The 25,609-nt window shown below is 35.5% G+C and overlaps 1 protein-coding gene across 7 annotated transcripts in view; it reads left to right on the plus strand.

Annotated features, from left to right (window-relative positions):
* LOC129803750 (sodium-dependent transporter bedraggled) overlaps positions 1 to 21,190 on the plus strand; it is a 28,895-nt gene extending 7,705 nt beyond the window's left edge. For all 7 annotated transcript variants that reach the window (XM_055850525.1, XM_055850528.1, XM_055850532.1 and 4 more), the window contains exons 3-6: positions 10,961 to 11,501; positions 16,067 to 17,906; positions 20,366 to 20,607; positions 20,684 to 21,190. In XM_055850525.1, coding sequence (XP_055706500.1) covers positions 10,961 to 11,501; positions 16,067 to 17,906; positions 20,366 to 20,607; positions 20,684 to 21,092 — 3,032 coding nt within the window. In that variant the 3' untranslated portion in view covers positions 21,093 to 21,190. The remainder of the gene's footprint in view (positions 1 to 10,960; positions 11,502 to 16,066; positions 17,907 to 20,365; positions 20,608 to 20,683) is intronic.
* The last annotated feature ends 4,419 nt before the right edge of the window (positions 21,191 to 25,609 follow it).

The raw sequence follows: 25,609 nt of genomic DNA on the forward strand, positions 1-25,609 counted from the left end.
GCTTTCATACAATTATATTTGCTCGTGTTAATTAAATGAAATCATTATCCCAACTAATATTGGTCACTAATTCCTTTTAGTTCTCACAACCAATGTAAATAGATGGGCCTATATTTTCATAAAGTTATGACTACTTTTCCAATAGTAAAGAGTGGTTTTTATTTTAGTAATGCGTTGAAGCTTTTTCGAATTTTAAGCAACTAATAAGAAATATGCATCACAATGAATTCTATATAGTAACCACAACTAATATGATATAGTTACTACAGCCAATAAGATGGGTATCAACCCCATTTATTTAGTAATTGGAACTAATATGTTATAGTACCCATTACTATTTTGATTTAGTTGTGATAACTAAATGAAAAGGATACTTTAACAAACTGTGGTCAACTATTTCATTTAGTTACCCAAACTAAATATATAGTTGGGTCTATATTTACTATATTTTATAGTTCTAATAACTGCATATGAGCTTGTACGAACTAATTTTTTCTAAGAGTGTTGGTTTGGGCTTTGATATTTGAAGACGTTTTTAAAAAGAAAAACTTATTTTGTAATGGATAAGATTACTTTGAGTAGATTCATCCGGAGTTGAAAAACCTAGCATTTCCATTTAGCAAATAAAACAAAGTGAGGAACAAGACAAAAGAAAGAAAGAAAATATCCTTCATTCATGTACGAGTTTAACTAACAGGGAATTATTTACTTTTATGACTTCAGATAAATCTACTACTGAAAAGTTTGTTTTTTTTTTTCAAAAAGGTCTCCAAAAATCAGTTCCTAATGCCTAAATTGTTTTAAATTTTTTAATGAAATTTTCAGAAAATATTCTTCAAGAACTACCTGTAATTCCTTAAATTTACCAATAATTTCTCAATAAACAAAACTACTGTAATTTCTGACTTAGGAACCTGTATTAAGAGCAAATTGACCTAATCGACCTAACAGATTAGGAATAGATACAATTTCTTCTTTAGAAATTTCATATTTTCGAGAATAAAATAAGCCTCTATTTTGAAGTGATCTTTACAGTGAAAACCGCTGTAGTCGAAGACCGTAAAGCGATCTTCAGACTAGAGGCTCAGCCCAGTTCCCGAAGGTTCCAAAATCTTAAATGGCGAGCAATTGTTTTGCTTTTTGAAAACGTAGGTTATTTAACTTTAATAATCCGATCTTAAGTTAAATTTTTCCAAAAAAATTGTGATTGTTATGAAATTAGAGCAGTTAAACCATATGGCTAAGCCTTATGTCTGAAGTCCGTATAAGTCACTATCTATTACTGTTTAGCCACTAGTTATAAGCACAAACACAAGAATGAATAAAATAGGCGAGATTGTTAAAAATCTCACTTAATACCACAAATCTTTTTTTTTTATTATTTCTACCTATTTGAACTCGAATAATGAAATTCATAAATCCCTTATATACCTAGACTTTTCTTTTGGTCTGTATCGTCTGTATGAATATAGCTTTTTAATTAAAGAACAACCTTTTAGATCGCAACCATCAATATGTATAGTTAATTATCTCGAGTTTAAGTAATAAAATTTATTACTAAATTTAATAAGCATAAAATTGTGTTTTAAACAAGTTGTTAAGGTGACCTTTTATCTGATAATCTATTCTTGTTTTTAAAGATTACATTCCGCATTTCACATTTTAGACACAAAAAAAAACCACAAAAGTTGTTGAAGAACTTTGTATAAAAGAGAACCAGAAAAATAAAACACACATTGCAATTAAAGTGAAATGACAATAAGCTTGAGTTTATATGAAAATATTTTAAGAACAACAATTTTTATTTGTGATTATTCTTGGTTTTTGGTTATTTTAAAGTTAAATTTTCCTCTATTAGCGCACAGAGGATATTATATAACCATTTAAGAAAAAAAAAACGTTGTGTTTTCTGTACAAACAATGCGAGTTTAATTTTAACATGACAAACAATTAAACGTATATTGCTCAATTTCTTATACCAATTTTGGGTTGCAACTTCCATGTGCCGGGGGCTCTGAAACCACTCAAAACCCCATTAAGACCTTTCCAAAAATTTGCTCAAATATTCAGTAAAAGCGATACAAATCGCTCTATATATATGTGGGAAAATATGTTGAAGGAAAAAAATTCAAGTGTAAGCATGATTATATTGACCTAGCACTTTGAGATGCACAAGTTTTTCCCATCGTACGCCATATGAATAATATTTTGAAGGTTTTACATACTAATCATTTTTCTACACAAAAAAAAATGAGATACTAGATAAAACATGTTCATAACTCACCACGAAAAACTATTTGAAAATCTTTTTGTGAGTGAAAACAAATTGATTTCCATTTTATTGCGTTTCATCAGAAGAAATAGAAACACGCGGATTTCCATTTTGCCGAAAAAAAAAACTAACAATAAGAAAAAGAAAAAGCAAGAGAGTGAAACGAAAAGTTGATGAATGAGACAATAAAGTTAATGACCAACAGCTAAAGTAAATCAATTCATTCTGGATGCAGTGGGATGAAAAAAATCATTGAGAATGAACTCCAAATGCTAAACTATTTTAGTGCTTGAGAAGAATTATTTTAAGAGAAAAATGATCTTTCTTATTTACAAATAAAGTTTAATTGGGAGATTTTCATTTTAAAAAATTTCAAATCTAATTTACAATTACAGTAGAGTCTCGCTATAGGCCATCGCTCTATAGTCCACAATTTATCGACCGTTGATTTCAAACACTGATTTTAAGTTAGGTTATGTTTTTTAGTATGCGACATGCATAATTATTTTAATATTTTTGGCAAACTTTATTAAGTAGTTGTGATAATTGTGATCCACAATGAAGAGGGCAAGGACAAGTACCACAATCGCAAAGAAAGTGGAAGCCGTCGAGCAATTTCAATACTAAAAATCGTTGATAATTTTAAAAAATTACATGGACTATAGTGCGACCCAAGTGTCAAATTTGAAACCAAATATGGACTATAGCGAGACTCTACTGTACAATTAGGAGAAGGCTTTCAGGCTCTGCACACACTCTGGCTTCGAACACTTCATATTGTTCCCGTATTCATTTGTTGACTATGACTCCCTATATGACTTAATTTATTCAGGAAGTGTGACTTAAGAATAGCTATTAAAATATATTGCCATATAGGTAGGCCAGAAGAAGTGTCCGAAACCAGAGTTCCCTTCCCCTACCTTCGTTTAAATGATCCTTAAAAAGGATTGAAGAGTGTAAGGGTTCTTTTCTAACAGGAAGTAAATTGCAAAATGTAAGATTTTTTTAATGAAATTTTACTGGATGAAAAGCAAAATTATTTATTATTGCTGAAAAGTGGGGAGCTTTTCGCTGGATTTACCACGAAGATGACCCAAAAGCAGAGAAGGAATTGCCAAGAATAATTTTCAATTGAAAGACTTTGAGCGTAGAATTTATGGTCAGTTTAATGGAAATTGCACATTGTCTTCTTTACGGTTCAGTATCTTATTATTTTTTTTCCATTGACCAGGCACAGAGTCCGGGATGGGACTTGTGTGCGCAAGAAGCTGCCGTGGAAACAATTGAGGGATAAGATAGTCATTAAAATTGTAAGAAATTGCACTAAAAAAATCAATAAGATTGCGGGGATTCAATTGAATAGATTCTGTTTATTCACCTAAACCTATTGAGGGAAATTTACTAAAATTGTATGTAACTGAGAAAAAAGGACCGTAGAATTAACTTTTCTTTTTCGTCATAACGGCAAAAATATATCAATATTTCCCTACACAGAAACAAATATTTCGTAAAGTTGTTCATAAATGTTTGCGAATTTCCATCGCGGACTTACGAAGTGTTCAGAAATAGTATACAGTAGAGTCTCGCTATAGGCCATCGCTCTATAGTCCACAATTTATCGACCGTTGATTTCAAAACACTGATTTTAAGTTAGGTTATGTTTTTTAGTATGCGACATGCATAATTATTTTAATATTTTTGGCAAACTTTATTAAGTAGTTGTGATAATTGTGATCCAGAATGAAGAGAGCAAGGACAAGTACCACAATCGCAAAGAAAGTGGAAGCCGTCGAGCAATTTCAATACTAAAAGTCGTTGATAAATTTAAAAAATGACATGGACTATAGTGCGACCCAAGTGTCAAATTTGAAACCAAATATGGACTATAGCGAGACTCTACTGTAACACACTTAAAAGATCGTAAAACTTTGTAAAATTTAACAAAATTGTTCCTAACATGATCACTTGACGAGCATTTCTTGTTCTTTTACAAACATTTGTTTGTAAATGTTCGTAAAGACACCGAAAAATGTTTGTTAAATTTTGTCACTTGTTCGTAAAGCTTTTCCTGACAAACAAAAATGTACGAGCAAATATTTGCAAGAGAACAAAAATGCTTGTCCAGTGATCATTTCTAACAATGTTTGTGAAAAAAGTACAAACTTTTATGAACTGTTTGTGCGTTATACGATTTACGATTCCCGGTAGGAATTCGCAAATATTTACAAACATTTTTTACAAAGTATTGTATTTTTTTCTGTGTAATTCTGTGTAACTTTTTAAATGTAATTTTTTCATAAGAGTAACATTGTAATCACTAATACACCTAAAAAGGAAGTATTTAGGGGAAAGCGTGCTACCTTCGGACAACTAATTTTTTTCTGCGGATTAGACTCACGGCTCTTATCAGGAGATTTGAGGCATCGGCATATCTAATAAAATTGATAATTTTATAATGGATCAAAATCACTAAAAGCGTATTGAAAAAATAATTATTTGTTCGAAGCTTGAGTCGTCCGAAGGTAGCGAGCTTTCCTTTACACCGATTTCAGATCATTAGTGTAAGTAAGGGTAAAATTGACATGGAATGCTATTTTACTTTTTAGGATTTTTCTCCGGGATAATAGCGCGGGGTGTTTGAAATTATATTTTGCTTTTTCTGAATTCAACGATTATAAAATAAGATTTTACTGACAAAAGGAATTCTAGTACAGTAGATTCTTCGTTATCCGGCTGACTGGGGGACAAAATGACATTTAGGTTTTTTGAATGATCAACGGTTTTTCTATTTTGTGCAGTGTGAATTTATTTTCTGTCTGACAAAGAAAAAGAGAATTTTCTTCATGGTGTGCTTATGTTTCATTTTTTATCACAATTATGTATTAAAAACTTCGATACAATGTTAATAATACTTTAATTCACTCTGGACAAACTTCATGTTTAGTGAAAATAATTTTGAATATATCAACCGCCAGTGTTTGGCAGCTGTCACCCGGATAACGAAGTGCCGGATAACGAAGAGTTGAGTGTATTACAATTTTTGTAAAATTAAGGGATAGAAAAAAGACCAAATAAAAAAGAACCGAAAAATGGAAATAAATGCAACGAGCACAGTTAGCTGAAAAGGGCAGCATTTTCAGCATATTTTTGCTGAGTCGATCAGCAAAAATATGCTGACCGGTCAGCAGTTCTCAAACGCAAGTGCTAACCAAGTATATGGCTCTGCTTTGCGAGTATCGTTTCAAGGTTAGCAGAATTTAGCTGAAAATATGTACATAAGTTTTCTTTCGTTTTTTTTAAATTTGTTTTTAAGCCATCAGTTCCGTTAAAAAATTGCAGTGAAAAAAAATTAAAGAATTATTCTTACGGACAAAAGATTTCTTGATTTAAGCCTCTTTTTTTCGCTGAGTACAGAAATATAGTCACTCTATAAAGACTCCCTTTCGACGCGATAAAATGTCATTCTTCTACGGGAAGAATAAAAAAAAACCATCTACACAAATTGCCATTCACAAATTGAGCAATAGAAAATTATATGGTGAGTCATTGGATAGGAGGAAATGATCTTTTCAATTGGAGGGTGATCGAGCGCGAGAAACTTCTTACAGATCACCTCAAATCAATTTCTTTGTCTTATGATTTCTCAGTTTTGTATTCTTCGACAAAATCACGACCAAAGACTTAAAATTGATGAGAAAATATTGTGAAATTCTCACAAAAATTCTCCTCTAAAATGCAATAAAAAAAAATGTTCGCGACATTTTTCTTATGTACCAAACACAACGTGTTAATTTGGCAAATTTTTTGCCATCATAATTTATGATAATTTCAAAATGTGCAAATAGCCATTGATTAGTGCGTCAGAGGCAAATAAAATCCAAAGACAGACACTGACATATTTTATATTCAATAAAAAAAAACACTGAGATGCTGCACAAAGAAAACCCAATAGTTCAAGAGAAGTCTATGCGAAAAGGTCAATTTTTCCGCAAACTATATCTCTGAGGTTTAATTTAAATTATGCTTCGTTCAAATACTATGCCTAAATACTTTGCGTAAAATTTGGCGGTGGCTTCTGAAGAAGTATAACCCAGTCAAATATTGATTGATTCGTTGGGAAGACTTGAATGAATGTGCTTCTACGGTTTCTATTTATTGTTAAACATTTCCTGGTAAACGAATTCAGGAAAATACTATTTAGTTATACTGTAACTGTACCCAAAAAAAGACATTTCGTTTGGTTAGCGGTTAAAAACATTTTCAAATTTAAATATTGTAGGGAGACGTCAAAATGACAAGTAAATCAACAGCGAACCTAAATTTAGAGTCCAAATAAAACAGAGAAAACATTGGCAAATTTAATAGATGGAGTCATCACTTATGAAAGATGCACTTATGGACATGGACGACAGCTTGCAAATGTCTTAAGTTTTTATCTAAAACAGATTTAGAAAATCACATAATTCTTAATCATATCAAAAACTATTAATTTTTTGATTTTTCGAAATCTGTTTCAGGCAAGAACTTAAGATTTTTGCACGCTGTTATAAGTGTATAAGGTCCATAAGTGATGACTCTACCCCAATTAAAGTAGAGTCAGTACTTTTCGCCACCTGTTTTAAAACGAATTTCAATTAATTAAGAGACGTAATAACGTATTGGGATATTAGAACAGAACATATTATGAGTGTTGAAATGCTACTTATTCTTAAATGCCCTAAATTAGTTGTTTTGTATTAGGTGGCGAAAAAGTGCTTACATGGCGAAAAGGGCTGACTCTACCCTAAATATATTTTGGTCAGTAAAAATTAAAATGATTCATAATGGCTCCGATACACCTTTTAGATCAGGAAAATTTCATGAATCAAAATTCACATCCCTTTCCCTCACGAACGTTTTGCGTGATCCTATCCTTTCTCAATCTTCTTCTTCTTTTGAACATCATAAAAAATTCAATTTTAATTCTATTAAATCTGAGTGCAATAGAGTGGGATAGACTTAAGAAAAAACTAGCAAAACATTTAAGAAAGGGATATGAATTTTGATTTCATGCAGTTTCCCTGATCTAAAGGGTGTGCCAGATGCATAACTTCATAATTTTCCTCTTTCCAAGAATATTTCACTACTCACAAGTTTTATTGGCCATTGTTACCAAAACATTGTCCGATCTTCTGCAGCCATTAAAATATGTTTTTGTAATTACATTAGTAATTTAATTCTCGAGTCAACAATCAACTATTTAAAATTATATTAATTTATGAGAAGTCTTCCAAAATTAATAATAGTAGTATATGTATACGTGGTTTAGATTTCATTAATATTAAGGTTTTAATGTCATTCTCTAGTGTGCTGTCCATTTACACATGAGCCACACGTAAAAAAAAATCATAAAGGTTCGTCTGAAAATTTCTTAATCGATTTATAAACTGTATAGTTTTTTGAGTATCTTGTTGAGCTACTTTTGCCTTGGAATGGAATTAGCCAAACACTTCCTGAACATCTTCAAAATTGCCTTTTTTTTAGCATAAAAATAGTTTCGTGTTAAATTTAGTCATTTCATCTCCTTCAACTTGGCTTTTTCTTAATTAACCCTTCAATGCTTATATTAATATATAGCGTTTTAACAATTCAGGGTTCCTTTTCGCCACTTCCGGACATGTACTTTAAATCCTCGATACTTTAAATGCATGTATTCAAAATAGTTTTATTGCAATTTCAAAAAATTGAACGATTGAATTTTTTTCTTCGCCGCTTGGATAAGTAATTGTCGTAACTTACTCGACATGTAAATCAGCAATTATTGCAACTTAACCCTTTGAATACGTGTATATATCGATTTATGTGAAGAGAATTTATTGGACGTAATTTTTCTACTAAAAAAAAAGAATAACTTTTATTTAAAAATGAAATAGAGAAAGATCTATAAAAGAATTTTGTTTATTTATTAGGCTCTTTATTAGGCTCTTTGTATAGCCTTAAAGAGGAACAGCATTGTATCTTTAGGCATGAAATAAACTTCAAATTGAAATGGAATTGAATTTAGGTAACGAGTAAATTACGACAATTGCTGACCCAAGCGACGATTTCTAAATTAGCTAAAATTGTCAAAAAATTACCCATTTTACCGGTAAATAAATTAACTCTTTCCGGACCGAAGCATATGCTGCAAGCCAATTTCATCATTTTTTAATCAAAAATATCTAAGCTCAGGAATTAATTGAGGTCCTACAAAAAAATATCTTAGGGGAGGGTGGGGCAGTTTCACCCCTAAATTGCAAAATGGATTTTGGGGCCATTTTGCAAAAAGATGATAAACGGAAGTAAAACTTTGTATATTCTGTGAATTACAGTTGTGTTTAGGGTTAATAAAAATAATAACAATAATCCTTTAATTTCATTAGTCTATTATGGAGAAATTAATTTCACTTGAAAGGCAGAATGTGTGAAAGTCCCCCATTGCGGGGCACTTTCAAGATAAATATGAGGCAATTTTTGAGGAAGTTAAAACGTGTTTATAGGAAACTTGCGATACCAGAATTGATTAAAATTACTATTTTGAAGTCTTCTAAGACTCAAAAACCTAAAAATATCGAACAAGAACTTTATAACAGAATTTGAACACTAATTGATCATACAGAGAAAATAAAATATCGCTAGAGATTTCCAAGCCTATTTCTCATTAATTGAGCAGTTTTCTTTGAATTTTTATACGAATGAAATGACTTTTGTAGTGCTAAGCTAATTCTGTACATTGTTGGGTCATTATATCGCTTTAGAACATGTCCTTTTTAGTATAACAGTTTTATAATAGTATTTTAAAGTCTTGAATTTTTATAATACTAAAAAAATTTTCAATATCTTGCTGAAAACATTCTGAAAATATATTAAAACAATTAAATTCATCATTTTTAAGCACTTAAAAAACACTGAAAGATTATTTTTTTTTAATTTTTATTATGAACTTTTAGAAAATACTACTTTCCATAATTTCGAACTTTATCGACAAAAACAGTTACAAAACGTTTTCAATGATCATTTTAAGTTAATTTTAATTAAAACGTAAATTGTTAGACACTGGAAACTTCTCAGTGTGCTTGCATGAAACTGCCCCTCACGCACTTTCGAAACTCAAATGAAAATTATCTGAACCATCTTAGATTTCATTCAACGCTAAGTGCCTTATAATAATCATAAAACCACTGGTAATTTAATACAATTATGTTACTTCGATAGATAAGTTCAATAGTTCAGAAATTGTTGAAAATAAAACATTACAAAAAGTTTCATTTTGATGCAGTTTTATAAAATCAATTACAGAATTCAAACGAGAAGCGTCACGAAATTAATTATTTTTATGAACATGGGTCTCGGTTATCTCTTCAATAATATAAAGGTTTTATCCCATTCCTTTCAAAGGGATAAGAAGAATATGCAAAAATTGAAACTGCCCCGTCATTAAACTGCCCCACCCTCCCCTACATTTGGACATCTTTAGGGGAATGTAGGCATGATTCGCCCATTTTCTCTTGGTTTTCAATGAGTTAATTCGTCGCTTTCTTAACCATGAGATAGATAATCATGAACCTCATGAGGTGGGATGAGAAATGACGAACCAGATCTTTACAAACAAAGAGAAAATGGGCATCGTTTGAAGCTTCACTGCGTGCGAACCATGCCAACATTCCCCTATAGTTTGTAATCATCCACAAGAATCGGATTTTTATCAATTCTGAATAATTAAAAAAGATTGTTTTTCACAGAACATTCATATGCTGCTTTGGGTACTCAGAGTCCCAAAAGAGACGAAAGAGTTAAGGGTTAATCCAAAGCAGTCTCCCAATTTAATAATTGTAATTCACGAGCAAGTTTTAAAGATTTCACACTTAAAGCAATTTAATCAATTAAGCTTTTCAATGTTTGATAATAATCTTTAGTACTCCTTAAAGTTTTGTGGACAAATTAAAGGAGAGATATTGAAGGTCATTATGTTTTTCGTACTGAAAGGATTGTACCTTTATTACTATTTTCGCAAAATATATTTTTTTCTGTAATTCTAATGTCATGGGTTTAAATTTTAGTTAATTTTCATCCATTATCATTAAATAATTCTCAAGGAAGATGAATAATTGTCATATTTATTGTAGAAATTGGGACAGAGATCTGCAAAATCATGCAAAAAAAAACTTAATTATATCTGAGGGTCAATGTATTTTTGGAAATTGGGGCTAAATGGTGTGAGATATTTCAGAAAAAAAAAAATTCTAAATAATTTAGTAACAGACTTGCTCAGCTCAGAGGGGAAAAGAGGGCAAATAATGCTGAAGATTCGGGGCAAGAGTGTTTGCAAACGAGACGATGGATAAGTAATATGGGAAATTTGAGTGGAATACCAAATGTTGTGTCCCGCATTTTAGTCACTTCCTCTCTCTAACTCGAGTACTCAAGAATGCCCACCGCGTGTTTGTCCACCTCCACCAAACAAACTAGTCACGCAAGAGTGGAATTGAATTTTCAGAAGAATCAGTTGACGAGTGGCTCTCGAGAGTGGTGGAAGTCAACACGAAGACTTGATCCGGGAAGTTCAGATAGTGGAAAAGAGATACCGTCGAGAAAAGTTGATGACACTGAAAAATAAGACCTTCGACGGGGTTGTTTAAAGTGCTGTTTTTGTCTTTCTTCTTTGACCAGGTGCTGAAGAATTGCCCGAACGGCGATGGAGGCGAACTTCCATGAGAAAAACTCGTCCAATTGCCCTACCTGAAGATCACGAGGAATCATCAGTTCAAGCACCACAACAAGAACCCATCATGGCTTCTGATGAAGATTTGAGGGATTTTGTGGAGTTCAATAGTGTGAGATTGACGGAAAATGTAACTCTGAGAGAGCCTCAGCTCTGTCCTGTACGTCCAGCACCTCTGCCACCTACACACAGTCTCCCCATATCTCCATCACATGTCATACTGCCTGAATCTCCATCAGAGGAGCGTCCTCGGCAACTTGGTAGACGAGCTGAGATGCAGCCCCGTGTTGTGGCCATTAATGCCGAATCTGCTGGAAATCCTCAGATAATTGTATCCCATCAACGTCCACAGAGTGCTCCAGCACGAGTTCCATCTACATCCGAAGTGAGTTCTGTGGTTACATCACGGAATCCCAGTCCTACATCATCCACAATCTCCAGTTCGGCCTCCAGCTCGATGGCTTCTACAGAAGCAGCAACACCACAAAGGTGAGTCTTTTCCACCCCAAACCCACAATTAACAACCCTCATTGACCGGAACTGTGGCCCAATTGCGAGGGTATATTGCCCAAGAGCGTGTCTGATGGGTTGTCCTGGAAACCAATCAGCCAAACACTCCAATGTGTCTCTGCGATCAATAGCAAAGCGGCAAAAATTGTCTGACTTGGTGTTTTTCCTCGCGTCCTTCTCTTTTGGTGCTGTTTTTTTTTTCGCTTGGGAAAATGCTAGTTGTGGCCACCAGCAGCTCAGTCTTTGTGAGGTCAGTGCGTGAGAAAGTCCTTCAACTTTGCAAGGATAACAGGGTTGTGTAGAAGAAGGGTCGCGACTTAAAATTAGATTTTCGGTGAAGTTAAAATGATTTGTCGTATAGAAGATTAACAAAGTGAATTCTTTCTGTGCTGGTAAAAAAAAAACAAATACTGAAGGAAATTTTAAAAAATTATCAATTTAACCCATTCCTTACCATGGTATTATACATCATACGCAAATTGAGTGATTTTACATGATTTATTGCTGGGCAACTGATACTCAAATTGCTGTCGGGAATGGATTTTTAGTAACTTTAGTTCTTCAATTACTTGGGAAAAATAGTCCGACAGAGATAAAAATACATTTTGTTATTGTTTTCTTGCTCGCGAAAGGTCATGCAAAATTTTTGCTTAAAATGGCGGACGGAAAATTCGACATCCCGTCGAATTTATTAAAATTGGCCTCTTTACTCTTTCCTGATTTGAATTCTGGTTGCCAATTTGTTTTCTTGGATAGTTACTCTATCTAAAGCAATAGAGTTTGTAATGAATTAATGCACAGAATTTAAATTCAGTGAACGTTAAGACGTGTGTTTGAGGGCGGATCCCCGCGCCCCAATAATAGGTAAAAATTCTTTCTTTTCAAAAAAATCATCTATTAATCTGTAGGAAACTAATCCCAAAATATGAACATTCTATCTCAAGTATTTCTGGTACATTGACTGAATGGGTTAAGAAAAAGCATACAAAAGGAAACTTAAATACTTTTCTTAAGAAGTATTTAAGAAGTATTTAAGTTTCCTTTTGTAGACCGAAGTATAGAGACTATTCAATATGGTTTAAAAGTTATATAGATCAAACATTGATTTTTTTAAATATAAAGAAAAATAAAATAAGATTGAAAGTAAATTTTATGAGCTTTGTAAAATACGTAAAATGTATCTGATTTTATTTTTTGATTATTTTAGCGATTTTAGCTAAAAAGGAGGAAAGCCGTAAACAGTCGTCAGACCAAGTTTAACTATATAGCTTACGCTTGCTTAATAATTTATTTTTTTAAATGATCCTATTTGTATATCTTGGATACTTAATAGGTCAAGTGGTAGAGTACTTGACTCTAAAAACATAGCCAAGATTTTAGTAGGGGGGCAATCATATTTTTTGGAACGATTATCTCCAAAAAAAAAAAAATGTTTTCCGGACGCAAAAAAACAAAAGTTATCTAGATCTAGAAAAACAACACAGAAAACTATTTTTAGAACCTCAAATCTTAAGAAAACCATTTAGGAAATGTTTTTTGAAGAAATCTTGTTCCTTAATCATTCCTGCACCGATTTTGACGAATTAAGACAAAGGTACAAAAACGTTCTCACTGATCTGAATAGCTTTTCTCGGAAGAAAGTTGCATTTCTAGCTTGGAAATAATCTCCCAAAAAAATAGAATCTTAAGACTATCTTCCGTTTTTTTTAATTTATCAAAAAAAAAACAAAAATAATAATACTGCACCGATTTTGATTATTTTTGGGCACGACGTGGAAAACTTGAAAGATTCCCTAAGAGCTTTTCCAAGCTAATATTGCAGCTTTCTTTGAGAAAAGTTGATCAAAAGTTTCCCCAAAGCTGTTTCAAAAAACTATTTTGAACTTTTAATATTAGTTTTATTTTTTTATTTTAAAAATTGCACCATAAATCCATTTTTAATTTAAATTTGGAACTTTTAAAAAGCTCATAAGATTTGACAAAAGATCCATTAAGCCAGTAAAAGCGCTGTTTTCGGCGAAAATACCCTTAAGATTTGAAAAATCTTTAGTGTTTTTTTTTTAAAATTATTTTTAGTGTTAGGGTCTCGACAGATTTAAGGATTAATCGCAATTATATTCGCAATAATGGTTCAACTATTTTTCCATCATTTTCCACTACAGTAGACTCTCTCTCAATCGGGAATCTGGGGCACAATGTTATCCGGTTTATAGATAGATAGATGCGTCAAAGCCTTTGTAAATTCCACAAAAAGCGCTCAATTATAAAGAATCACGATAAAATAGGAAGAACTAGGGGAAGTGAGGGATGCTTCGCACGCGCGAGCCTTCGAACAATCCGAGTTTTCTCTTTGTTTGAAAAGTGCTAGTCCCTCATTTCTTAGGCAATAGATAGATAATCCTAAACCTCATCTTCACCGCAAAAATAAGCAACCTAGTCCTTCTTTCCTAGGTTCTAGAATCACAATTGCAAAAATGGTCTAAAATGGGAAATTTTGATGACTCACATTTCGTGTGATGTCTCACAGTTAAATTGATTTTCATAAATAATCACTTACACCAATAGATGAAGGGTTAATCTGGGTTGATATTTACGTAATATTTTTTGCATCGGAGGAAAATTATTTTCCGAGTGGCGAAAAAATCCTAAATACTACACTGCGTATTGGTTCAACCACTGAAAGTGTTATGGTTCGCCAACTCATCAGGTTACTCCAGCAGCTTAAAATCACAAGATAACCTCAAAGAGGAAAACAAAGGAAAAGAAAGATGAAGAAAAGACAGCTGATAAATTTTTAGGGTTGTCACATTTGAAAGTTTCACATTTATTCAGTCGATTTTTCGACATAAATTTGCAAGAAAAATAGTGCTTCAGAAAAATTAGAAGAAAACTGTTTTAGATACCTTCTTTTAGTGAAATAATGGTTTCCGTGGATTCGTGGAACTTGAATCTAATAATCGGTTAATTATTTTTAAATGTGAGCAAGAGTTATTCCAGGAAAAAATGCAATGACGAACCTTAACAACCCATCGTGCGAATCTTGTCTTCACAGGCAAGGTTCGCACAAATCATCATACTTTTTTCATTTTCCTGTCCAGGAAAAAGAAAAGATTTTACGGCAGTGAATGAGACACGCATAGAAACTTAAAAGACCAGAGATTCTTGTGGTATAGCGCAATTGATTGTCCATTTTACCGTTCAGCCAGAAAAAAATCTTGAATATTAACTTCCAAAAAGCGTGCGAACTATCCCTCACTTCCCCTACAGCGAATTTGAGCGAATTGGCTTCATAATTAAACGTGAAAATTGTCAACAAAATTTTTCGCCCGATTGAAAAAGAGCCGTTTGAGTGAGAGTCCATTGTATGCCGTCTCTCAGCTTAAGTCTTACTGTCTAGGGCATTATGCCTTTTTTTTAGATGTATTGTAATATCTTGTAGGAGGAGGGATAACTGCCCGTAGTGCCCTTTCCTGGGTACGCCCTTGTAGAGCCGATGTCCCGGGTTTGAATCCCCCAATCCCTTCATTGAGTCCCTAGAAATTTTTCTGACAGTAAAAATTCTTGAATTTTCTACCGGTGACCTTCTGGGACTGACAAAAAAATAATAATAAAGCATGTTCCGAAAATCTTGCTTGCGAGAAAGCCTGGTTTCACTTTTGAATACTGTGTCACCATTATTTTTAATTTTAGTAACTTTAGCCAAAGCCTAGTCATTTCCTCAAATTTATCGGAAATTTTGAGTATAAAGAAAATGCTTAAAAATCAATTGAAGGGGCGTGGCCTATTTTTCAGAAGACTTCTAGGTCTCTCCTATACGATGAAAATTGGTGTAAAATACTATATCGAAGCAGAACTAATATTATTTCCCTATAGGTGGTAAACTTTAATAATTTATATCTTGTGGTAGGGGCATTTTTAGGGGCGGAGCTTATTCTGGAGCTTCAGTATATATTAAATCATTGTCTAATGCGGGTTTCAAACCTGAGGTTCAGCAACATAACTCCACTGAGAAAAAAAGCGGGCGCGATTAACTTTTTTTCCTCATAACTTTAATACTTTTTAGGTGTAAAAATATACGAACATTTTTTAATGTTAATTTTACACCTTTTTAAGGGTAAAATTAACATGAAAAAGGGTAACTTTAACCCCCAATACATCTAAAAAGGGTAATATTTACACCGTTTTCGGATCAATACTGCAGGGTAAAATTAACATTTTCTGAATGTTATTTTAACTTTTTCGGATTTCTCTCACTAAGTGTGGGCTAAAGCTCTAGTCTGAAGTGTTATGTATAACATGTTTCCATTGCCGCCCTTCAGGAGGCACTACTAGTATTCATCCTATAAAAGGCGAGATCGCTTTAGCCTCGCTCTCTGTTCCTCCCCGGCCACCTAAGAGTAATAAAGTAGTTAAAAGGCCAACCCAACAAAAAGTCTTTCTCTCGCCAGATATATCATGAAGTTCGCTTAATTTAACCATGGTTTACGTAGAATTTCATTGTTTCAGTGAGTTGGGTCAGAAATAAGATTATCCTTTAATTTCAGACCCCGCCGGAGCCGTTCGAGTTCTGAAGAGGAGGATACCCAGGTACCGACTGATCCCGACGACATGTCCAGCGACGGAGACAAAAACACCTGGCCACACAATTTCAGCCGAGCCCTAGCCACCTTGGGCTGCACTTTGGGTCTCTTCAATGTCTCACGCTTTGCCATGATGAGTGTCCACTTTGGTGCCAATTTCATTCTCCAGTTCCTCATTCTCTCAGTGGTCTTCGGCATTCCCATGCTGTGGCTACAAATGAGCCTAGGCGCCAAACTAAAAGCCGGATGCGTATCCATGTGGCGTGTAAGTCCAATTAGCCGAGGAGTGGGCATAACGCTTCTGCTGGTTCAGGGTCTGGTAACCCTATATTCTGCTGTATCCGTTGGCTGGCTCCTAGTCTATTTTCGGGACAGTTTTGTCTCCCGAGAAGACAGATATCGCTGGCAGGAGCCCTTTGAACTCTTCCGAGGTGGAGTATCTAATGATTCTCGGCTTTCGGACACTGTGGCTGACTATTTCAGTGGAGTCGTTCTACAGAGATGGCATCTGGGAGCAGGAGGAAGAGTTGCTGGCGGAGGATTGGGTGCTGTTCGCTTCCAAGTAGCTTTCAATCTCTCAATCTTTTGGACTCTAGTATTCATAGTACTCTGTCGAGGATTGCGTTCCTATGGGAAATTTGTCTATGTTCTGGCCATTTTGCCAACACTTGGAATTACAATTCTCTGCACAAAACTTCTCACCATGATCGATTTTACGAGTTTCCAGAGTATCTTCCCAGCCACTGATTGGCAGGATTTCTTCATGAATTCCCAGAGCTGGATGTCAGCAGCTCAGGAAACTTTTCTCACATGGTGCCTAGCTGGAGCTTCAGTTGTGACCATCTACAGCCGTGCAACAGCTCCCAAGAGCGGAGCCAGCTGGAGGGATTTACGGAGAGATGCCTTCCTGGTGGCCCTATTTACAGTCTATGGACTAATGATGGCTGCTTTGCTGGGGAATAGCTGTGTTCAGATCCTCTTCAACTACGGCTACCTGTATTTTCCAGGATCTTATGAGAATCTCGCCACAAATATTTTTATCTATCCTCGGGATGCCCCTCTGCCGCCTCAGATTGTATCCTTGCCATCCAAGTGGCTGCCCAGATACTCTTCAGTTGTGGGAGAGAGTTTTCGGCGTCCTGGAATGGTGCCATCCCGAGAGAGTGGATATCAGGTACTGCGTCTGGTCACTGAACTCTTCCCAGCCACACTAGCTGCCGCTTCTCGCACCAACATCTCTGCCGTGTGGAGCCTTCTGGGTTTCCTGGTGCTACTCCTTTTCGCCCTGGCCCAGCTCAGTGCCATGTGGAAGCCCATAGCGATTTCCCTTGGTGAATCCCCTAGCTCAGTCCTGCTTAGTTGCGTCACTGGCCTTTTGCTGGCTATTCCACTGGCCACAGAAAGTGGCATTGGCGTCATCCATTTTCTAGACGTCATTTTGGGCGGAGCATGGTGGTTAATGCTGGTATGGCTAGCCCAGATCATTGCCATCTTCCTCATTCGTGGTAGGCCATTTAGTTCGGATCTTCTGGTGCAGGATCTTCATCTCACACAGACATTTTCAGCCTTCATTGCATTTGCATGGAACGTTCTCATTCCCATTGGACTGATCGTTCTTGCGGTCTTTGAGTACAAAATATCCAATGCCAGGGAATTCTTCAACTGGCGTGGAAATAACTATTGGCCACTGTGGGTACGCAAAGTTGGTGGATTCCTTCAGGTGGCCATCCTACAAATCATTCCTGTTGTCGCCATCATCCAAATCTACAGATACATCACCAAGGGACCGCCTGACATTCTCGATGTGAGTTACATCAAAATTTTATATTTCTCACGATTATATTTTATTATTATTATTATTATTAAATTTTTAAGGCTTTGTTAATATCGCCTTTGGTTTTGTGTGCTCGCTGAATTCAGTGTGTTTCCTTTATTGTTTTTGTGCATGCAAAATTTTGTTTATTTTTGTTTTCATGTGTATTTAGAACTGTGTATATTAATTTTATGAAAATTCACTTATTTTATAGTTTGTATAGTATTTAATAATTGAGGTACCGCGGCCACTGACTGCCCGGTCAACCCGTCGGAACGATCAGGGGCATATTATAGTTCTTTTTGTAGTCCAACATCTTGTAAAAATTTTATTATTTTACTGTGACCCATAGGATCACACAGTAAGGATTGAATGGATTGGTTCCCTAGAATATTATTTCTTGGTGCAATGTATTTTCGGCAAAAATGTTAAGAATATGGGGAATGTCTAGAGTTTCGTTACAAAATTCACATACAGGTGGGTTGTTACGTTCCATTTTGTATTTATGCGTTAATCTTGTATGTCCAATTCGGAGCCTTGCTATAGTGGTACTTTCATTTTTTGTAGTGTTTGAAGCTAATGAAAATCCTTTTATGTTTGGGGAGAGAGTTGCAGTAAAGCCTCGTACTTCCCTTCTTACCCAATCAGAACACTTATCCTCCTGATTTTTCACCATGATAGACTTTATTCCATTCTTGGTTATATCAGTGATAGAGGGGGCTTCGCCATTTGCAGCCTTCTTTGCTTCCATATCCGCCTTGTCATTACCGGGGATACCTTTGTGACTCGGTACCCAAGCAACCTTAATTCTTCCATTAGTATTAATGATTTTCGAGCGAATCGGTATTAATGATTTTTGAGCGGTTTTGGATGGCCAGAAGACAACTTAAAGAGTCTGTAAAAATAATAAATTTGTCATTTGAACATTCTGAAGCATATTTTGTAGCTCTGAGTAGAGCTAGAGCTTCAAGTTCAAAAATTTACCAGTGTTCATCAGAAGACCCACTAGCAATAAGAATTTCTTCTGTTGTAACAGCATATCCTCCGTTTTTTTGATCAAGAATTGACCCATCAGTGTATAGAGTATTCGGGAAGGTATGTTCATATTTTTCTATGAGCTCATAAAAATATCCTTTAGCTACAACATCAGGTGCTGTTGTCAGCTTTTGAAGTGTAAGACTGAGATCGATAGAATTTGGGTCAAATAGCCATGGTGCTTCATTTTCATGTGTCTCCAAAATCGGACTTCGGCCACACAGGTACTCCTTCAAACTGTGAACAGCAGGTCCAAAGGATCCTTTCCAGTGTTCGCAAGATGTTGCATTTTTTATTTCTATGTGTCCAAGGGTGCCAGGGTTGCGTAGTATTCTTCCTGCTGTTTTCATGCAGATGCTTTCCCTATATAAACCAATAGGAGGAGCACCAATTTCGGCTAGAATATTATTTACAGGGGAGATACGGAAGGCTCCAGTTGCTATACGATATCCTCCGACGTAGATGCCATTTAACTCTTTCGCGTCTTTAGGGTAATGTCATGACTCGGGGAAAAAAGTTTTTTTTGGGTATTTACATAAATTGAAATCTATCTGTTCGTGCACGACATCATAATAGAAGGATGTAAGATTTTTGGCTCATTTTCTCAAGACTCCAGTTAGATTTCAATTAATGTAAATAGCCAAAAAGAAACTTTTTTCCTCGGGTCATATATGACCCTAAAGACGCCAAAGAGTTAAGCTTTGTAAGACACTTTTAGATGCACCTGTGTAAATCTCCATTCCATAGTTCATTTTAGAGACTATCCATGCCTGATGAATTTGCTTAAGGGACTTTCGGTGAGCTCCCCAGATTGTGCCTGAGAGACAACGTAGAATATTTAGTCTTTGATTGCACGAACTTTTCAAAGTTTTTTATATGCTCCTTGAATGTAAGTTTTCTATCGAGGTTAATTCCAAGAAATTTATAGTTTTCTTCATATGGGATAACACAATTTCCAATTTCTATTGGGGGCGGAATACATTTGTATTTACGACAAAAGTGAATAGCCGCGGTTTTTCTTGTTGAGAACTTGAAGCCCCGAGATGCAGCCCAATCTTCCATTTCAATAACTTTATCCTGTATAGTTCTTGTTTCATTTCTTCGGTATTTGTTCCTGTGGTGTATATAGAAATATCGTCAGCATACAATAGTAGCTTAATTTGGGAATCGGATGGGAATAGACTCTGCAGACTATTAATCCCTATTAAGAATAGGGTGACCGAGAGGACTTCCCCTTGAGGCGTACCATTTTCAAATGAGAACAGATTTGACTGTTCTCCATTTGCTGTGACTCGAACATTTCTCTGACTAAGGTAGAAATCTATAGATGAGAGCATAGAACCTCCTATGTGCCATTTTTTGAGCTGTTCCATAATAGTTGCGGATTATATTTTAATTCTTGATTTTCTTTACAGAGAATTCAGCTTCTCTATCGGCCTGAGGTAGATTCAGAGGGACGCGTACGGAATTTCTCACGCCCTGAAAATCAACGTCCACCCACCTCTCCAGCTGCTGTTACAACAATCACCCTGGAGAATCATCAGAATGTCCAGGACGATGCACCGCCAAAGTACACGCCACCTCCTTCCTACACCACAGCTACTGGCGCCAGGATAGCTAAACTACTGCGTCAGAGCATCCGTCGGAGTGTTCGGAGGTCGGTAACAAATATTTTGCTTCCCGCCTTAATTCTCGCATCAATCCATTTTACACTTTTTTTTTATAAATTGCAGAATCTTAGGCGAATCTAGTGGAAACAGGAGACAGACTGAGGCATCTCCATCGCGTCCTCCTCCCGACTACTCCTCTGTGATTGTTGATCCGAGTGGAGAGTCTGGGGAAATGGGACCCAGAGTGCTGTACAATAGTCACACAAACAGACGCTCAGAGCCCCCACCTGCCGTCACGTGTCAGCGTCTGACGGCTCAGGATGTGGCTCAGTTGCTTCGGCCACGACGTACAAACTTCCACAGAGCCTCATCCCTTGGAGGTTGTGTCGAACAGGTGTTCAGGGGCTCTCTGAGGCACGCTCACTCGCGCTCTGTAGAAAATCTAGTGCTCAATGCTGCACCAACTGGACAAAGCAGCTGCATGACACTGGATAAGGCGACAACGCCAGAAAACTCCTCCTCTGTGATATGAGAGAGATGTGCAGAGAACAACGATTCGATGAGTCTGACCAGGAATCTCGCAGAGTTCAGAGATTTTTAAAAGACGTGAAATATATTATATATAATCCATTGTTTTGTTTCCTTGTGGTCCTTGAGTTTTCTTTCCCCTCATTTTCGTATATTTCCAATGTCAAACATCAAAAAGATCAGCTGGAGAGCCCATTGATCATCAGATTAGAATAAGTATTGTTCCGGACTTGGCCAGGGAATGAATATGGCGGGAACGATTTAAAAGATGAAGGTTTCTTTAGAACACTTTATTCACTTTCTCTTGTCACTGTCCTAGTCACTGCCTTCCAATAGGAGCCTCTCAGTCCCAGGGGAGATCGATGGTACTTCTCAGCAGCATGTCTTGGGGTTGTATTTGTGCCCTCAAGGGTGGGTTTCCTTGCTGCCGTAACCGGCGCGATTGCACCTGACGACCAGTGCGGCAACCACGTTTGGTTCGCCGTTGCCTAACGGTAGGTCTGCGTCCAAAGATGGTTAATAATAATATAATAACGGTAACTGGCTTCGCTGTAGGGCCTTTCTCAACCTCTCACTTCCAACAGTGGAGGGTATTCGGCGCGAAGGTCGCAGAAACACGTCACTTGCCACTCGTACCACAATAGATCTTCGGCACGGAGACTCTGGGTGGCAGCCTGTGTCCGTAAATAACAGTTATTAGGCGCCCCAAGATGAATTCTCTGGTGCTTACTGGTGAGAGAGCTCCGAGGAAGACTTCCTTGATGTTTATTTTGCGCTATCAGCTGCAAGTTTATCACCAAATGGATTTGTTTTGTCTGGTGCTCAAATCTCTTGACTAGAGTACGTCAGTTTATTGCGTCATTGTCATTCACTGGTATACGTGTACCTCGCCTGACGTATATGGGAATTTCAAATTACTCATGAGGTACGATGATCTCCCATTTAAATCATCGTAGGACGCCCCAGGAGGGGTGCGGGTCCTTTTCCCCGCAACAGTATGAATTCATTGAAAATGTAATAGAATCCTGGATAGATTCTGAACTGCTTTGGCCGCAATAAAGCTATCTAGGGGAAAGCGCGCAACCTTCGGACAACTCAAGCTTCGGATTCGGACAATTCAATTTTTTCTCTATATGTTCCTTATCGATTTCACCCATGGTTCTTTACTGAAAATTTGAGGAATTGGACTAAGGTAAATTAAGTTAATTCAAAACCTGTTCCAAATGGAAATTTTTCGCTACTCCAAATGGAAACGTCATTGTTTTCATGATAATTACAGTTACTAAATTATTACATTTATATATTTTCTGTATCACAGTTTCATTATTTAGTTAATTTTGCTCCAAATAAAACGAAAATCCATTCATATTTACAAATTTTAATTTGGTAATTTCACAGAAAAATTAAAAGTGTACCTTTTCACCATCGAATTTTTCATCGATTGGTCATGTTTTCCACTGAAAAACACAATAAAGTGACTGTTGTTTATTCGTTTTGTTTAACATTTATGTCATATTTTTGGCTAATTTTAGTTAAATTAAGTACTAATCTTTATTGTTAACGGTACGTGAAGTTTTCAAATGAAATAATTACCTATTTCGTGAACAAAAAGGGTTTTTCTGAAGTGTCTGCAAATGCTTCAATAGGATGGATACCCCGGGAATATGAATTTTTTGGAGAGATTTTCTTATTGTTTTAGATGGGAAATGAGAAAAAAAAACAGGAATAAGAACAAAACTTGCACTCAGGAGCAACTCAACAAGGTTTTGGAAGCCTTTCGTCACGGTTTCACTTACACTGTTTGTCTCCAATTAGAAAATTTTCCCTTGTCTCCATTTGGATTATTTTGTTTCCAATAGCAGCATTTTGCAGTTGCGCATTTTTCTTGTATTTAATAAGTTTTCAAAATATATTTAAAGAATTTTCACTAAACAATAACATTCTAGAAGAGTCAAGAAGGAAATGTATGTAATTGTCTTCAGAAAAATATGAACTTGATGTGTTGAATTTTCTGTCATAATTAAAGCGTCTGGAAATGGTTTTGAATTAGGACAATTACCCTAGGTATAATATTATAATGGGCCAAATTCATTTATAACACAGTGAAAAAAATGATTTGTGCGAAACATAAATCGTCCGAAGGTAGCGCGCTTTCCCCTACCTTTTTTTTAATAGGGGAAACTGGGACAAAAAGTAACAAAAGGGATATTTAATTTTTTTACAAGCTAGCGCCCCAAAAATTTCTAATTAGTGCAGTTTTATAGGAAATTTACTGCTCTACAACTTTGTGAAAGTCATTTTCCTCTATTTTGTATAGAAATACATTTATCGAGCTGTTTTCTAAAAGGTAATTTTGTGATCATTTTCAAAAATGTTCTGGCAAATAGTAACAGGTATGGGATATTATCACATTTTGATTTGCTTTATTACGAACTTTCGTAAATTAAAAAAAAAATAGCTAGGTGACATATTTTCATAGGAAATTTATTCCTCTACACCTTTTTAAATCACAGTTTTCTCTATCTGAACGAGAAAAGCGCTTTTCAAGCTATTTTAGAAAAAAAAACACACACAAGAGACGGCTAATCGTTTGACAAATGAAAACAATAAGCGGCGAGATGCGAAAATGATGTTTCTTCTCCCCGTGAGACATCAGAAATTGCTTCAGTCTTTGTTACTTTTTGCTGCATACCTTTTGTTACTTTTTACCCCAAGTGGTCATTTTTAATAAAAGGATTTCTGGAGAAAAGAATCTTTGTAACATTCTAAAATAGATAGTGGTTTAGTATTCAAAGTATCCAAATCATTTAGAAAATACTCACCATTGCATCAATTTTGGAAAATAAATAGGTAAAAATTGATATCTGTTGTAAGGAAAACATTTCAAAAATAGGGCTAAAAATTTCAATATATTTTTTTTTCTGAATTCCTTGTTCGAATTCTTAGAAACTTACGACTTTGAAGAAGGTCTATGGAGGCCATCTATGGAAAAAATTTTAAGCCTCTATTTCTTTTATCTTGGAAGATATTGAATTGTCAAATTTTCAATTTGTGACTTTTTACCCCAGTCTCCCCTATTATAAGGGAACGGTCTAGGGCATAAGACTCTCAGGCTTCGCACACACTCTAGCTCAGGATACTTCATATTTTTTACATTTTGCCTCACACACCACTGATCCGAGCTGTAAGGGGTTAAAGTTGAAAAATTAATCGGCCTAAGATCTCTAATTCTAATTAACATTTTGACCTTTTAGTTGAGATTCTTTACAATCTCAGCTTGTGTGGTTCGAGATGAAAACCGACCTTTCCATATCGGGACCAAATCATGGTGTTTTAGGAAGCTCAAGTGGAGAACTATAGCCTTTACGACACCTTAATTTCATACGGTTTAATCGAAGGTCCGATTAATCGAAAAATTGATTTTCGAAATTTAGATTTTGAATATTTCGAAAACTAGACGTTGCTTTTTCTTTAAATTTTAGTATGTTGTAGCTGAGGTCGAGACCTTTGCAACGGTAGATCGCACTCCTCCCTCGACGGTCCCTGATCTGAGTTATAATGAAAATTTTCTTGACCGGACTGTGTTTTTGGTGTTTATGAAGTGATTTTGATGAATTGTTTTAGTATATCGTATCTGAGATCGAGATCTTTCTAGCAGTGGGTCGCATCCGTCCCTACTCCATCCAACTGTACCCTGACAATACCTTTACTATCGAAATTGACCGGGCTCTACATCTAATTAACCGATTTTAATGAACTTTAAATATAGCCTACACTTGAGAGAAATCCGAAAAAATTAAAATAACATTCCGGAAATGTTAATTTTACCCTAAATTATTGATCCGACATCGGTGTAAACATTAGACTTTTTAGGTGTATTAGGGGTTAAATTAACCCTTTTTCATGTTAATTTTTGCCATTAAAAAGGTGTAAAATTAACATTAAAAAATGTTGATATATTTTTACACCTAAAAAGTGTTAAAGTTACGAGGAAAAAAGTTAATCGCACCCCTTTTTTCTCAGTGTAGATAAGCTTATGGTAGCTGAGATTCTTTACAGATGCCCTCGAAATGCGTGCAAACTCTAAATGCGTGAAAATTCGATTTTGAGTTGAATTTTGGGGGTAAAGAACTGTGTCGATCAAAGGTTTTCGATGGCCGAAATGGATAAAATTGGCTCAATGCGATTCTTTACCCGCCAAATTTAACTCACAATCGAATTTTCAGGCATTCCAAGTCGTAAGCACCCCGAGTTGCACGCATTTCGGGGTCACCTGTAAAGAATCTCAGCTACCATATGCTTAAGCTTTCCTTTGGGGTAGTCCCAAAAGTTGTGAAAGACGAGAAATAGATTATCATAAAACAATTAAAATTTAAAAGATTTAAAATTTATCACAATAACTATGGCGCATTCTTGGTAAATAAAAACCAATTTGATTGCAAACTAAAATGCTTTCTTGCCCATTTGTTTTTCTTTGGAAAAAATCGAGGGCAGTTGGTGGGAATTTTCTGGGTCGGTTTA

This window comes from Phlebotomus papatasi, chromosome 2, assembly GCF_024763615.1.
Source record: "Phlebotomus papatasi isolate M1 chromosome 2, Ppap_2.1, whole genome shotgun sequence".
NCBI classification, from domain to species: domain Eukaryota; kingdom Metazoa; phylum Arthropoda; class Insecta; order Diptera; family Psychodidae; genus Phlebotomus; species Phlebotomus papatasi.